This window comes from Hyla sarda, chromosome 13, assembly GCF_029499605.1.
Source record: "Hyla sarda isolate aHylSar1 chromosome 13, aHylSar1.hap1, whole genome shotgun sequence".
Classification (NCBI taxonomy): Eukaryota; Metazoa; Chordata; class Amphibia; order Anura; family Hylidae; genus Hyla; species Hyla sarda.
The window spans coordinates 915,337-931,482 of record NC_079201.1 but is presented as its reverse complement, the minus strand read 5'-3'; the positions used below and the strand labels follow the sequence as shown (position 1 = coordinate 931,482).

The window sequence follows — 16,146 nt, the reverse complement described above, 5'->3', positions numbered from 1 at the left end:
CCTCTGAACTTATATATCATAGAGTTCTATGTTCCTGTTATGTTTCTGGTTTGTGACCGACTATTTATTACTGTGTGTTTTTATTAGGCCCCAGCACTTTAGTTCAGGGAGGGACCATGGCCCAGTTGTCGACTCACCGGTTAGGGCGAGTGGGTAAGTAGGCAAGGAGAGCAGTTTTAGGGTCAGTTTAGGGCTCACTCTCCCTGTCCCCCGGTCAGTCCCTAACAATAGTCCTTTCTTACTTTCCCTATACAAGGAGTGTTCTCAGCAATACAGCAATGTTACTGCAGAGGTTCTACTCCTTCCTCCTCTGGCAGCTGGTAATATCGGCCTTTCTTACTTTTTCTACACAAGGAGTGTTCTCAGCAATACTGCAATGTTACTGCAGAGGTTCTACTCCTTCCTCCTCTGGCAGCTGATGTATAGTACCTTCGTATTTTCCCTACAGGAGCGTTCTCAGCTATATAGCAATGTTACTGCAGAGGTTCTACTCCTTCCTACTCTGGAAGCTGATGTAGAGTTCCTTCTTATTTCCCCTACAGGAGTGTGTCCTCAGCTATACTGCAAAGTTACTGCAGAGGCTCTACTTCCTGGTAATATAGTCCTATCTTATTTCCCCTACTGGATTGTTCTCAGTTATACTTAAATGTTACTGCAGAAGCTCTACCCCTTCCCCCTCTGGCAGCTGATGTATAGTCCCTTAATCATATTTCTCCTACAGGAGTGTTCTTAGCTATACTGCAATGTTACTGCAGAAGTTCTACTCCTTCCTCCTCTAGCAGCTGGTAATATAGTCCTTTCTTACTTTCCCTACACAAGGAGTGTTCTCAGCAATACTGCAATGTTAATGCAGAGGTTCTACTCCTTCCTCCTCTGGCAGCTGATGTATAGTACCTTCCTATTTCCCCTATAGGAGTGTTCTCAGCTATACTGCAGTGTTACTGCAGAGGTTCTACTCCTTCCTCCTCTGGCAACTGATGTATAGTACCTTCTTATTTCCCCTACAGGAGTGTTCTCAGCTATACTGCAATGTTACTGCTCCTTCCTCCTCTGGCAGCTGGTAATATAGTCCTATCGTATTTCCCCTACAGGAGTGTTCTCAGCTATACTGCAATATTACCGCAGTTGCGCATTTACGATCCTGTACGGCGAATGGCGTAAATGGGGAAAAAAATATATGCTGTAATTCCTGATTTTTGGCAACAACTAAAGTCCCAACTAAACCGAAATGGTAAAAAAAAGGAAAAAAACAAACAAGACAGCCCTCATGCAGCCCTATTTATCCTTTTATTTCCTGTATTTATTTACAGTATTTATTATAGTATTACAGTATTTATCCATTTATTTACTGTATTTATCCTTTTATTCCCTGTATTTATTTACAGTATTCATTTATTTACTGTATTTATTTTCAGTATTTATAGTATTTATTATAGTATTTACTGTATTTATAGTATTCAACTATTTTATTAATAATTACACTGTTTTAAAGTAGTAAAATGAATTAAAAGCTTCCTAAATGTCATACATGGGATGTCATTGTCATCTTATGGACCTGAATAATATGCACGACATGTCTGTTTACAAATAAAGCCCCCCCCCCCCAATGTAATTTAAATTTTTTTTCCAGCACAAATCTTTTTTACTTTTCTGTTTTACAGCAGATTTAATGTAAAAATGAAATGTGTCGACAGGAAATCCAGGCAAGATTCCACTGGTAATTTTGGCTACATGAAGTTAATATTGCGGTTGATGGGATTTCCACTGACCATTGTGCAAATTTTTAAAGGGGTACTCTGCTGCTAGACATCTTATCCCCAATCCAAAGGTTAGGGGATATGATGTCTTATTCCGGGGGTCCTTTGGATAGGGGATATGATGTCTTATTCCGGGGGTCCTTTGGATAGGGGATATGATGTCTGATCGCGGGGGTCCTTTGGATAGGGGATAGAATGTCTGATCGCGGGGGTCCTTTGGATAGGGGATATGATGTCTGATTCCGGGGGTCCTTTGGATAGGGGATATGATGTCTGATTGCGGGGGTCCTTTGGATAGGGGATATGATGTCTGATCTTGGGGGTCCTTTGGATAGGGGATATGATGTCTGTTCTCGGGGGTCCTATGGATAGGGGATATGTCTGTTCTCGGGGGTCCTTTGGATAGGGGATATGATGCTGATCGCGGGGGTCCTTTGGATAGGGGATATGATGTCTGATCTCGGGGGTCCTATGGATAGGGGATATGATGTCTGTTCTCGGGGGTCCTTTGGATAGGGGATAGGATGCCTGATCGCGGGGGTCCTTTGGATAGGGGATATGATGTCTTATTCCGGGGGTCCTTTGGATAGGGGATATGATGTCTTATTCCGGGGGTCCTTTGGATAGGGGATATGATGTCTGATCGCGGGGGTCCTTTGGATAGGGGATATGTCTGTTCTCGGGGGTCCTTTGGATAGGGGATATGATGTCTGTTCTCGGGGGTCCTTTGGATAGGGGATATGATGTCTCTTCTCGGGGGTCCTTTGGATAGGGGATATGATGTCTGATCGCGGGGGTCCTTTGGATAGGGGATAGAATGTCTGATCGCGGAGGTCCTTTGGATAGGGGATATGATGTCTGATTCCGGGGGTCCTTTGGATAGGGGATATGATGTCTGATTGCGGGGGTCCTTTGGATAGGGGATATGATGTCTGATCTTGGGGGTCCTTTGGATAGGGGATATGATGTCTGTTCTCGGGGGTCCTATGGATAGGGGATATGTCTGTTCTCGGGGGTCCTTTGGATAGGGGATATGATGCTGATCGCGGGGGTCCTTTGGATAGGGGATATGATGTCTGATCTCGGGGGTCCTATGGATAGGGGATATGATGTCTGTTCTCGGGGGTCCTTTGGATAGGGGATATGATGTCTGATCGCGGGGGTCCTTTGGATAAGGGATATGATGTCTGATCGCGGGGGTCCTTTGGATAAGGGATATGATGTCTGATCGCGGGGGTCCTTTGGATAGGGGATATGATGTCTATTCTCGGGGGTCCTTTGGATAGGGGATATGATGTCTGATCGCGGGGGTCCTTTGGATAGGGGATAGGATGTCTGTTCTCGGGGGTCCTTTGGATAGGGGATATGATGTCTGATCGCGGGGGTCCTTTGGATAGGGGATATGATGTCTATTCTCGGGGGTCCTTTGGATAGGGGATATGATGTCTGATCGCGGGGGTCCTTTGGATAGGGGATATGATGTCTATTCTCGGGGGTCCTTTGGATAGGGGATATGATGTCTGTTCTCGGGGGTCCTTTGGATAGGGGATATGTCTGTTCTCGGTGGTCCTTTTGGATAGGGGATATGATGTCTGTTCTCGGGGGTCCTTTGGATAGGGGATATGATGTCTGATCGCAGGGGTCCTTTGGATAAGGGATATGATGTCTGATCGCGGGGGTCCTTTGGATAAGGGATATGATGTCTGATCGCGGTGGTCCTTTGGATAGGGGATATGATGTCTATTCTCGGGGGTCCTTTGGATAGGGGATATGATGTCTGATCGCGGGGGTCCTTTGGATAGGGGATAGGATGTCTGTTCTCGGGGGTCCTTTGGATAGGGGATATGATGTCTGATCGCGGGGGTCCTTTGGATAGGGGATATGATGTCTATTCTCGGGGGTCCTTTGGATAGGGGATATGATGTCTGATCGCGGGGGTCCTTTGGATAGGGGATATGATGTCTGTTCTCGGGGGTCCTTTGGATAGGGGATATGATGTCTATTCTCGGGGGTCCTTTGGATAGGGGATATGATGTCTATTCTCGGGGGTCCTTTGGATAGGGGATATGATGTCTGATCGCGGGGGTCCTTTATATAGGGGATAGGATGCCTGATCTCGGGGGTCCTTTGGATAGGGGATATGATGTCTGATCGCGGGGGTCCTTTGGATAGGGGATATGTCTATTCTCGGGGGTCCTTTGGATAGGGGATAGGATGCCTGATCGCGGGGGTCCTTTGGATAGGGGATATGATGTCTGTTCTCGGGGGTCCTTTGGATAGGGGATAGGATGCCTGATCGCGGGGGTCCTTTGGATAGGGGATATGATGTCTGTTCTCGGGGGTCCTTTGGATAGGGGATATGATGTCTGTTCTCGGGGGTCCTTTGGATAGGGGATATGTCTGTTCTCGGTGGTCCTTTTGGATAGGGGATATGATGTCTGTTCTCGGGGGTCCTTTGGATAGGGGATATGATGTCTGATCGCGGGGGTCCTTTGGATAAGGGATATGATGTCTGATCGCGGGGGTCCTTTGGATAAGGGATATGATGTCTGATCGCGGGGGTCCTTTGGATAGGGGATATTATGTCTATTCTCGGGGGTCCTTTGGATAGGGGATATGATGTCTGATCGCGGGGGTCCTTTGGATAGGGGATAGGATGTCTTCTCGGGGGTCCTTTGGATAGGGGATATGATGTCTGATCGCGGGGGTCCTTTGGATAGGGGATATAATGTCTATTCTCGGGGGTCCTTTGGATAGGGGATATGATGTCTGATCGCGGGGGTCCTTTGGATAGGGGATATGATGTCTGATCGCGGGGGTCCTTTGGATAGGGGATATGATGTCTATTCTCGGGGGTCCTTTGGATAGGGGATATGATGTCTGATCGCAGGGGTCCTTTGGATAGGGGATAGGATGTCTGTTCTCGGGGGTCCTTTGGATAGGGGATATGATGTCTGATCGCGGGGGTCCTTTGGATAGGGGATATGATGTCTATTCTCAGGGGTCCTTTGGATAGGGGATATGATGTCTGATCGCGGGGGTCCTTTGGATAAGGGATATGATGTCTGATCGCGGGGGTCCTTTGGATAAGGGATATGATGTCTGATCGCGGGGGTCCTTTGGATAGGGGATATGATGTCTATTCTCGGGGGTCCTTTGGATAGGGGATATGATGTCTGATCGCGGGGGTCCTTTGGATAGGGGATATGATGTCTGTTCTCGGGGGTCCTTTGGATAGGGGATATGATGTCTGATCACGGGGGTCCTTTGGATAGGGGATATGATGTCTGTTCTCGGGGGTCCTTTGGATAGGGGATATGATGTCTGTTCTCGGGGGTCCTTTGGATAGGGGATATGATGTCTGATCGCGGGGGTCCTTTGGATAGGGTGTCTGATCGCGGGGGTCCTTTATATAGGGGATAGGATGCCTGATCTCGGGGGTCCTTTGGATAGGGGATAGGATGTCTGTTCTCGGGGGTCCTTTGGATAGGGGATATGATGTCTGATCGCGGGGGTCCTTTGGATAGGGGATATGATGTCTGTTCTCGGGGATCCTTTGGATAGGGGATATGATGTCTGATCGCGGGGGTCCTTTGGATAGGGGATAGGGTGTCTGATCGCGGGGGTCCTTTATATAGGGGATAGGATGTCTGTTCTCGGGGGTCCTTTGGATAGGGGATATGATGTCTGATCGCGGGGGTCCTTTGGATAGGGGATATGTCTGTTCTCGGTGGTCCTTTTGGATAGGGGATATGATGTCTGATCGCGGGGGTCCTTTGGATAGGGGATATGATGTCTATTCTCGGGGGTCCTTTGGATAGGGGATATGATGTCTGTTCTTGGGGGTCCTTTGGATAGGGGATATGATGTCTGATCGCGGGGGTCCTTTGGATAGGGGATAGGGTGTCTGATCGCGGGGGTCCTTTATATAGGGGATAGGATGCCTGATCTCGGGGGTCCTTTGGATAGGGGATATGATGTCTGATCGCGGGGGTCCTTTGGATAGGGGATATGATGTCTATTCTCGGGGGTCCTTTGGATAGGGGATAGGATGCCTGATGGCGGGGGTCCTTTGGATAGGGAATAAGATGTCTATTCTCGGGGTCCTTTGGATAGGGGATATGATGTCTGATCGCGGGGGTCCTTTGGATAGGGGATATGATGTCTGTTCTCGGGGGTCCTTTGGATACGGGATATGATGTCTGATCGCGGGGGTCCTTTGGATAGGGGATATGATGTCTCTTCTCGGGGGTCCTTTGGATAGGGGATATGATGTCTATTCTCGGGGGTCCTTTGGATAGGGGATATGATGTCTATTCTTGGGGGTCCTTTGGATAGGGGATATGATGTCTGATCGCGGGGGTCCTTTGGATAGGGGATATGATGTCTGTTCTCGGGGGTCCTTTGGATAGGGGATATGATGTCTGATCGCGGGGGTCCTTTGGATAAGGGATATGATGTCTATTCTCGGGGGTCCTTTGGATAGGGGATATGATGTCTATTCTCGGGGGTCCTTTGGATAGGGGATATGATGTCTATTCTCGGGGGTCCTTTGGATAGGGGATATGATGTCTGATCGCGGGGGTCCTTTGGATAGGGGATATGATGTCTGTTCTCGGGGGTCCTTTGGATAGGGGATATGATGTCTGATCGCGGGGGTCCTTTGGATAAGGGATATGATGTCTATTCTCGGGGGTCCTTTGGATAGGGGATATGATGTCTATTCTCGGGGGTCCTTTGGATAGGGGATATGATGTCTATTCTCGGGGGTCCTTTGGATAGGGGATATGATGTCTGATCGTGGGGGTCCTTTGGATAGGGGATATGGTGTCTGTTCTCGGGGGTCCTTTGGATAGGGGATATGATGTCTGATCGCGGGGGTCCTTTATATAGGGGATAGGATGCCTGATCTCGGGGGTTCTTTGGATAGGGGATAGGATGCCTGATCATGGGGGGTCCTATGGATAGGGGATATGATGCCTGATCGCGGGGGTCCTTTGGATAGGGGATATGATGCCTGATCGCGGGGGTCCTTTGGATAGGGGATATGATGCCTGATCGCGGGGGTCCTTTGGATAGGGGATATGATGTCTGATCGCGGGGGTCCTTTGGATAGGAGATATGATGCCTGATCACGGGGGTCCTTTGGATAGGGGATATGATGCTGATCGCGGGGGTCCTTTGGATAGGAGATATGATGCCTGATCACGGGGGTCCTTTGGATAGGGGATATGATGCTGATCGCGGGGGTCCTTTGAATAGGGGATAGGATGTCTAATCGCGGGGGTCCTTTGGATAGGATGTCTAGCAGTTTAGTACCCCTTTAAGAGGGAACAGAATTCTGCTAAAAGATTGAGCACGTTCCTTCATTTGGCGGAACTCTGCCCAGAATACATTGCCGTCAATGGGGATGGTGCACCTCAACACGGTCCCACCACCGATTCATTTCGTCGGCCCCTACTGCACAAAGGATCTCCGCCCGGAGAAATAAAATTATGTTTTTTTGTTTTTGTTTTGTTCTCATTTTATGGCTGTTTTATGTCTAAAAAATAAACAATTTAAAATAAATAAATTTATTGAACGCAATGAAAAATAAAACCGCTGGTCATTTCCGAATAGTAAAATATTATGGCGGTAAAATTAACTGCAAGGTCTCCTTTTTTTTCTCCACCGTTTTAGAAAGTAAATTTTTTCCATACTTTTTTGGGGGCGGTTTGTTAGCATTTTCTTTAACAAAAAAATTACAATTGAAATGTCTGCAAAAATGTATTAATAAACAGCTCTAAAGAGAAACCAAACAGCAAAAAAAAAATGGCTGAAAATGTGAAACCCAAATTCTGTGTGCGCACACTGCCCGGAATCTGAGCCTCTGCAGGATGATGGAGAGTCCCACATTAACCCCTGTGTGCCGGAATACAATCCCCATGTGTGTTCCTGGGGGTTGTAGTTTTGTATCAGGTGAATCCCCCATTATACAGGACATAGCGTGCTCCGGGCTCAGGTTATGAGAGGCTGCGCCCTCCCCTGGGATGTGGCCCCTGACTATACGGAACATTATATAGAAACAAAGTAACAACATCATCTGTAATATCATCTGTATCACCTTCCTAAGGCCCCGCCCACTCCTCCCAGCAGGATTTATCACCACCAAATGATTGACAGATTCATCAACCAATCACAGGTCACCTGACTGACGAGCACCTGGGCCAATCATCTGAGATCACATGTTAGTGACCGCCTGATGGTGGATGCATACTAATTACTAACAGATACATGTGACCTGCAGTCCTATGTAACACCACAGATAACAGTGATAACTCTCTGAGTACAGATAATGTATAGATGTGACCTGCAGTCCTATGTAACACCACAGATAACAGTGATATCTCTCTGAGTACAGATAATGTATAGATGTGACCTGCAGTCCTATGTAACACCACAGATAACACAGTGATAACTCTCTGAGTACAGATAATGTATAGATGTGACCTGCAGTCCTATGTAACACCACAGATAACACAGTGATAACTCTCTGAGTACAGATAATGTATAGATGTGACCTGCAGTCCTATGTAACACCACAGATAACACAGTGATAACTCTCTGAGTACAGATAATGTATAGAGGTGACCTGCAGTCCTATGTAACACCACAGATAACAGTGATAACTCTCTGAGTACAGATAATGTATAGATGTGACCTGCAGTCCTATGTAACACCACAGATAACAGTGATATCTCTGAGTACAGATAATGTATAGATGTGACCTGCAGTCCTATGTAACACCACAGATAACAGTGATAACTCTCTGAGTACAGATAATGTATAGATGTGACCTGCAGTCCTATGTAACACCACAGATAACAGTGATAACTCTCTGAGTACAGATAATGTATAGATGTGACCTGCAGTCCTATGTAACACCACAGATAACAGTGATAACTCTCTGAGTACAGATAATGTATAGATGTGACCTGCAGTCCTATGTAACACCACAGATAACACAGTGATAACTCTCTGAGTACAGATAATGTATAGATGTGACCTGCAGTCCTATGTAACACCACAGATAACACAGTGATAACTCTCTGAGTACAGATAATGTATAGATGTGACCTGCAGTCCTATGTAACACCACAGATAACACAGTGATAACTCTCTGAGTACAGATAATGTATAGATGTGACCTGCAGTCCTATGTAACACCACAGATAACAGTGATAACTCTCTGAGTACAGATAATGTATAGATGTGACCTGCAGTCCTATGTAACACCACAGATAACAGTGATAACTCTCTGAGTACAGATAATGTATAGATGTGACCTGCAGTCCTATGTAACACCACAGATAACAGTGATAACTCTCTGAGTACAGATAATGTATAGATGTGACCTGCAGTCCTATGTAACACCACAGATAACACAGTAATAACTCTCTGAGTACAGATAATGTATAGATGTGACCTGCAGTCCTATGTAACACCACAGATAACACAGTAATAACTCTCTGAGTACAGATAATGTATAGATGTGACCTGCAGTCCTATGTAACACCACAGATAACACAGTGATAACTCTCTGAGTACAGATAATGTATAGATGTGACCTGCAGTCCTATGTAACACCACAGATAACACAGTGATAACTCTCTGAGTACAGATAATGTATAGATGTGACCTGCAGTCCTATGTAACACCACAGATAACACAGTAATAACTCTCTGAGTACAGATAATGTATAGATGTGACCTGCAGTCCTATGTAACACCACAGATAACATAGTGATAACTCTCTGAGTACAGATAATGTATAGATGTGACCTGCAGTCCTATGTAACACCACAGATAACAGTGATAATTCTGAGTACAGATAATGTATAGATGTGACCTGCAGTCCTATGTAACACCACAGATAACAGTGATAACTCTTGGAGTACAGATAATGTATAGATGTGACCTGCAGTCCTATGTAACACCACAGATAACAGTGATAATTCTGAGTACAGATAATGTATAGATGTGACCTGCAGTCCTATGTAACACCACAGATAACACAGTGATAACTCTCTGAGTACAGATAATGTATAGATGTGACCTGCAGTCCTATGTAACACCACAGATAACACAGTGATAACTCTCTGAGTACAGATAATGTATAGATGTGACCTGCAGTCCTATGTAACACCACAGATAACAGTGATAACTCTCTGAGTACAGATAATGTATAGATGTGACCTGCAGTCCTATGTAACACCACAGATAACAGTGATAACTCTCTGAGTACAGATAATGTATAGATGTGACCTGCAGTCCTATGTAACACCACAGATAACACAGTAATAACTCTCTGAGTACAGATAATGTATAGATGTGACCTGCAGTCCTATGTAACACCACAGATAACACAGTAATAACTCTCTGAGTACAGATAATGTATAGATGTGACCTGCAGTCCTATGTAACACCACAGATAACACAGTGATAACTCTCTGAGTACAGATAATGTATAGATGTGACCTGCAGTCCTATGTAACACCACAGATAACACAGTGATAACTCTCTGAGTACAGATAATGTATAGATGTGACCTGCAGTCCTATGTAACACCACAGATAACACAGTAATAACTCTCTGAGTACAGATAATGTATAGATGTGACCTGCAGTCCTATGTAACACCACAGATAACATAGTGATAACTCTCTGAGTACAGATAATGTATAGATGTGACCTGCAGTCCTATGTAACACCACAGATAACAGTGATAATTCTGAGTACAGATAATGTATAGATGTGACCTGCAGTCCTATGTAACACCACAGATAACAGTGATAACTCTTGGAGTACAGATAATGTATAGATGTGACCTGCAGTCCTATGTAACACCACAGATAACAGTGATAATTCTGAGTACAGATAATGTATAGATGTGACCTGCAGTCCTATGTAACACCACAGATAACACAGTGATAACTCTCTGAGTACAGATAATGTATAGATGTGACCTGCAGTCCTATGTAACACCACAGATAACACAGTGATAACTCTCTGAGTACAGATAATGTATAGATGTGACCTGCAGTCCTATGTAACACCACAGATAACACAGTGATAACTCTCTGAGTACAGATAATGTATAGATGTGACCTGCAGTCCTATGTAACACCACAGATAACAGTGATAACTCTCTGAGTACAGATAATGTATAGATGTGACCTGCAGTCCTATGTAACACCACAGATAACAGTGATAACTCTCTGAGTACAGATAATGTATAGATGTGACCTGCAGTCCTATGTAACACCACAGATAACACAGTGATAACTCTCTGAGTACAGATAATGTATAGATGTGACCTGCAGTCCTATGTAACACCACAGATAACAGTGATATCTCTCTGAGTACAGATAATGTATAGATGTGACCTGCAGTCCTATGTAACACCACAGATAACACAGTGATAACTCTCTGAGTACAGATAATGTAGTTGATGTCCCCTGCAGTCCTATGTAACACCACAGATAACAGTGATAACTCTGAGTACAGATAATGTATAGATGTGACCTGCAGTCCTATGTAACACCACAGATAACAGTGATAACTCTCTGAGTACAGATAATGTATAGATGTGACCTGCAGTCCTATGTAACACCACAGATAACACAGTGATAACTCTCTGAGTACAGATAATGTATAGATGTGACCTGCAGTCCTATGTAACACCACAGATAACAGTGATAACTCTGAGTACAGATAATGTATAGATGTGACCTGCAGTCCTATGTAACACCACAGATAACAGTGATAACTCTTGGAGTACAGATAATGTATAGATGTGACCTGCAGTCCTATGTAACACCACAGATAACACAGTGATAACTCTCTGAGTACAGATAATGTATAGATGTGACCTGCAGTCCTATGTAACACCACAGATAACAGTGATAACTCTCTGAGTACAGATAATGTATAGATGTGACCTGCAGTCCTATGTAACACCACAGATAACACACTGATAACTCTCTGAGTACAGATAATGTATAGATGTGACCTGCAGTCCTATGTAACACCACAGATAACACAGTGATAACTCTCTGAGTACAGATAATGTATAGATGTGACCTGCAGTCCTATGTAACACCACAGATAACAGTGATAACTCTCTGAGTACAGATAATGTATAGATGTGACCTGCAGTCCTATGTAACACCACAGATAACAGTGATAACTCTCTGAGTACAGATAATGTATAGATGTGACCTGCAGTCCTATGTAACACCACAGATAACAGTGATTACTCTCTGAGTACAGATAATGTATAGATGTGACCTGCAGTCCTATGTAACACCACAGATAACAGTGATTACTCTGAGTACAGATAATGTAGTTGATGTCCCCTGCAGTCCTATGTAACACCACAGATAACAGTGATAACTCTGAGTACAGATAATGTATAGATGTGACCTGCAGTCCTATGTAACACCACAGATAACAGTGATAACTCTCTGAGTACAGATAATGTATAGATGTGACCTGCAGTCCTATGTAACACCACAGATAACACAGTGATAACTCTCTGAGTACAGATAATGTATAGATGTGACCTGCAGTCCTATGTAACACCACAGATAACAGTGATAACTCTGAGTACAGATAATGTATAGATGTGACCTGCAGTCCTATGTAACACCACAGATAACACAGTGATAACTCTCTGAGTACAGATAATGTATAGATGTGACCTGCAGTCCTATGTAACACCACAGATAACAGTGATAACTCTCTGAGTACAGATAATGTATAGATGTGACCTGCAGTCCTATGTAACACCACAGATAACACAGTGATTTCTCTCTGAGTAGAGATAATGTATAGATGTGACCTGCAGTCCTATGTAACACCACAGATAACAGTGATTACTCTGAGTACAGATAATGTAGTTGATGTGACCTGCAGTCCTATGTAACACCACAGATAACACAGTGATATCTCTCTGAGTACAGATAATGTATAGATGTCACCTGCAGTCCTATGTAACACCACAGATAACACAGTGATAACTCTCTGAGTACAGATAATGTATAGATGTGACCTGCAGTCCTATGTAACACCACAGATAACAGTGATAACTCTCTGAGTACAGATAATGTATAGATGTGACCTGCAGTCCTATGTAACACCACAGATAACAGTGATAACTCTCTGAGTACAGATAATATATAGATGTGACCTGCAGTCCTATGTAACACCACAGATAACACAGTGATAACTCTCTGAGTACAGATAATGTATAGATGTGACCTGCAGTCCTATGTAACACCACAGATAACAGTGATAACTCTCTGAGTACACATAATGTATAGATGTGACCTGCAGTCCTATGTAACACCACAGATAACAGTGATAACTCTCTGAGTACAGATAATGTATAGATGTGACCTGCAGTCCTATGTAACACCACAGATAACACAGTGATAACTCTCTGAGTACAGATAATGTATAGATGTGACCTGCAGTCCTATGTAACACCACAGATAACACAGTGATAACTCTCTGTGTACAGATAATGTATAGATGTGACCTGCAGTCCTATGTAACACCACAGATAACAGTGATATCTCTTTGAGTACAGATAATGTATAGATGTGACCTGCAGTCCTATGTAACACCACAGATAACAGTGATAACTCTCTGAGTACAGATAATGTATAGATGTGACCTGCAGTCCTATGTAACACCACAGATAACAGTGATAACTCTCTGAGTACAGATAATGTATAGATGTGACCTGCAGTCCTATGTAACACCACAGATAACAGTGATAACTCTCTGAGTACAGATAATGTATAGATGTGACCTGCAGTCCTATGTAACACCACAGATAACAGTGATAACTCTCTGAGTACAGATAATGTATAGATGTGACCTGCAGTCCTATGTAACACCACAGATAACAGTGATAACTCTCTGAGTACAGATAATGTATAGATGTGACCTGCAGTCCTATGTAACACCACAGATAACAGTGATAACTCTCTGAGTACAGATAATGTATAGATGTGACCTGCAGTCCTATGTAACACCACAGATAACAGTGATAACTCTCTGAGTACAGATAATGTATAGATGTGACCTGCAGTCCTATGTAACACCACAGATAACAGTGATAACTCTCTGAGTACAGATAATGTATAGATGTGACCTGCAGTCCTATGTAACACCACAGATAACAGTGATAACTCTGAGTACAGATAATGTAGTTGATGTGACCTGCAGTCCTATGTAACTCCCTAAGTACAGAAAACTGTAAGCCGTACAATACAAAACTCTCACCCTGAAAAGCGCAGACACGGTCTGGAAGGAGGATCCCTTCTTCTTCGCCCCCTTCTTGGTTGCACCTTCAGCTGTAAAATAAAGCGCCGTTCACCATTATGATCAAAAATAGGAAACCATCAAGTTTCCTAAAGGAGAACTCCAGACATAATGACCTTATTCCTTGTTCACAGGATAGGGGATAAGTAGATGATCACGGGGGTGTCCGACCGCTTAGACCACCGCGATCTCCGGAACGGGCCCCAGCGCTCAGTGAGGAGCGTGTGCGGTAGACAGCACCGGCTCCATTCATTTCTATTTTCGTGCTGCACGGGTTGGCCACGCCCCTCGTGATATCACGGCCACACCCCTCAATGCAAGTCTATGGGAGGGGGCGTGACGGCCGTCACGCCCCCTCCCATAGACATTCATTGAGGGGGCGTGTCCGTGGTGTCACGAGGGGCGTGGTCGACCCCAATTGCATGAAAACAGCATTCGGAACATTTACTTCCAAACGCTGGCCAGTGGAGTACCCCTTTAAGGGGAGAACACATCTCCTTATCATCTAATGGTGGAACCTAAAAGGCCAATGATTTCACTGTTAGTTTCTCACCGTCCGTTGCGGCGTAAGTGGCATAGAGGTTGGCCAGGATTTTCATGGAGGATTTCTGGTACAGTCCCACCACCGTCTCGTTCAGGGGGTCCTTATTCTTTTCCAGCCAACCCTTGATGTTGTAGTCCACAGTCCCAGCATAGTGCATGAGGGAGAAGTGAGCCTCCGCTTTGCCTTTGGTCGGCTTTGGCTTCTGGAAGTTGCTGGACTTGCCAAGATGCTGGTCATAAAGCTTATTCTTAAAGGAAGTGTCTGTCGCCTTGGGAAACATGCACTCCTCCTCAAGGATGGAGAAGATACCCATTGGCTGTAGAGAGGATAGAAACAATATAACTACTATAATACTGCCTCTATATACAAGAATATATCTACTATAATACTGTCTCCTATATACAAGAATATAACTACTATAATACTGCTCCTATATACAAGAATATAACTACTATAATACAGCTTCTATATACAAGAATATAACTACTATAATAATGCTCCTATATACAAGAATATAACTACTATAATAATGCTCCTATATACAAGAATATAACTACTATAATACTGCTCCTATATACAGGAATATAACTACTATAATACTGCTCCTATATACAAGAATATATCTACTATAATACTGCTCCTATATACAGGAATATAACTACTATAATACTGCCTCCTATATACAAGAATATATCTACTATAATACTGTCTCCTATATACAAGAATATAACTACTATAATACTGCTCCTATATACAAGAATATAACTACTATAATACTGCTCCTATAAACAAGAATATAACTACTATAATTCTGCTCCTATATACAAGAATATACCTACTATAATACTGCTCCTATATACAAGAATATAACTACTATAATACTGCTCCTATATACAAGAATATAACTACTATAATACTGCTCCTATATACAAGAATATAACTACTATAATACTGTTCCTATATACAAGAATATATCTACTATAATACTGTCTCCTATATACAAGAATATAACTACTATAATACTGCTCCTATATACAAGAATATATCTACTATAATACTGTCCCCTATATACAAGAATATAACTACTATAATAGTGCTCCTATATACAAGAATATAACTACTATAATACCGCTTCTATATACAAGAATATAACTACTATAATACTGCCTCCTATATACAAGAATATAACTACTATAATACTGCCTCCTATATACAAGAATATAACTACTATAATACTGCTCCTATATACAAGAATATAACTACTATAATACTGCTCCTATATATACAAGAATATAACTACTATAATACTGCTCCTATATACAAGAATATAACTACTATAATACTGCCTCCTATATACAAGAATATAACTACTATAATACTGCTCCTATATACAGGAATATAACTACTATAATACTGCCTCCTATATACAAGAATATAACTACTATAATACTTTTCCTATATACAAGAATATAACT

The 16,146-nt window shown here is 43.3% G+C and overlaps 1 protein-coding gene across 3 annotated transcripts in view; it reads right to left on the bottom strand.

Annotated features, from left to right (window-relative positions):
• LOC130297380 (myosin-3) overlaps positions 1-16,146 on the bottom strand; it is a 151,237-nt gene that overhangs the window by 43,553 nt on the left and 91,538 nt on the right. For all 3 annotated transcript variants that reach the window (XM_056549794.1, XM_056549793.1, XM_056549795.1), the window contains 2 exons: positions 14,681-14,987; positions 14,089-14,159 (listed from right to left, as the gene is read on the bottom strand). In XM_056549794.1, the coding sequence (XP_056405769.1) occupies positions 14,089-14,159; positions 14,681-14,987 (378 nt within the window). The remainder of the gene's footprint in view (positions 1-14,088; positions 14,160-14,680; positions 14,988-16,146) is intronic.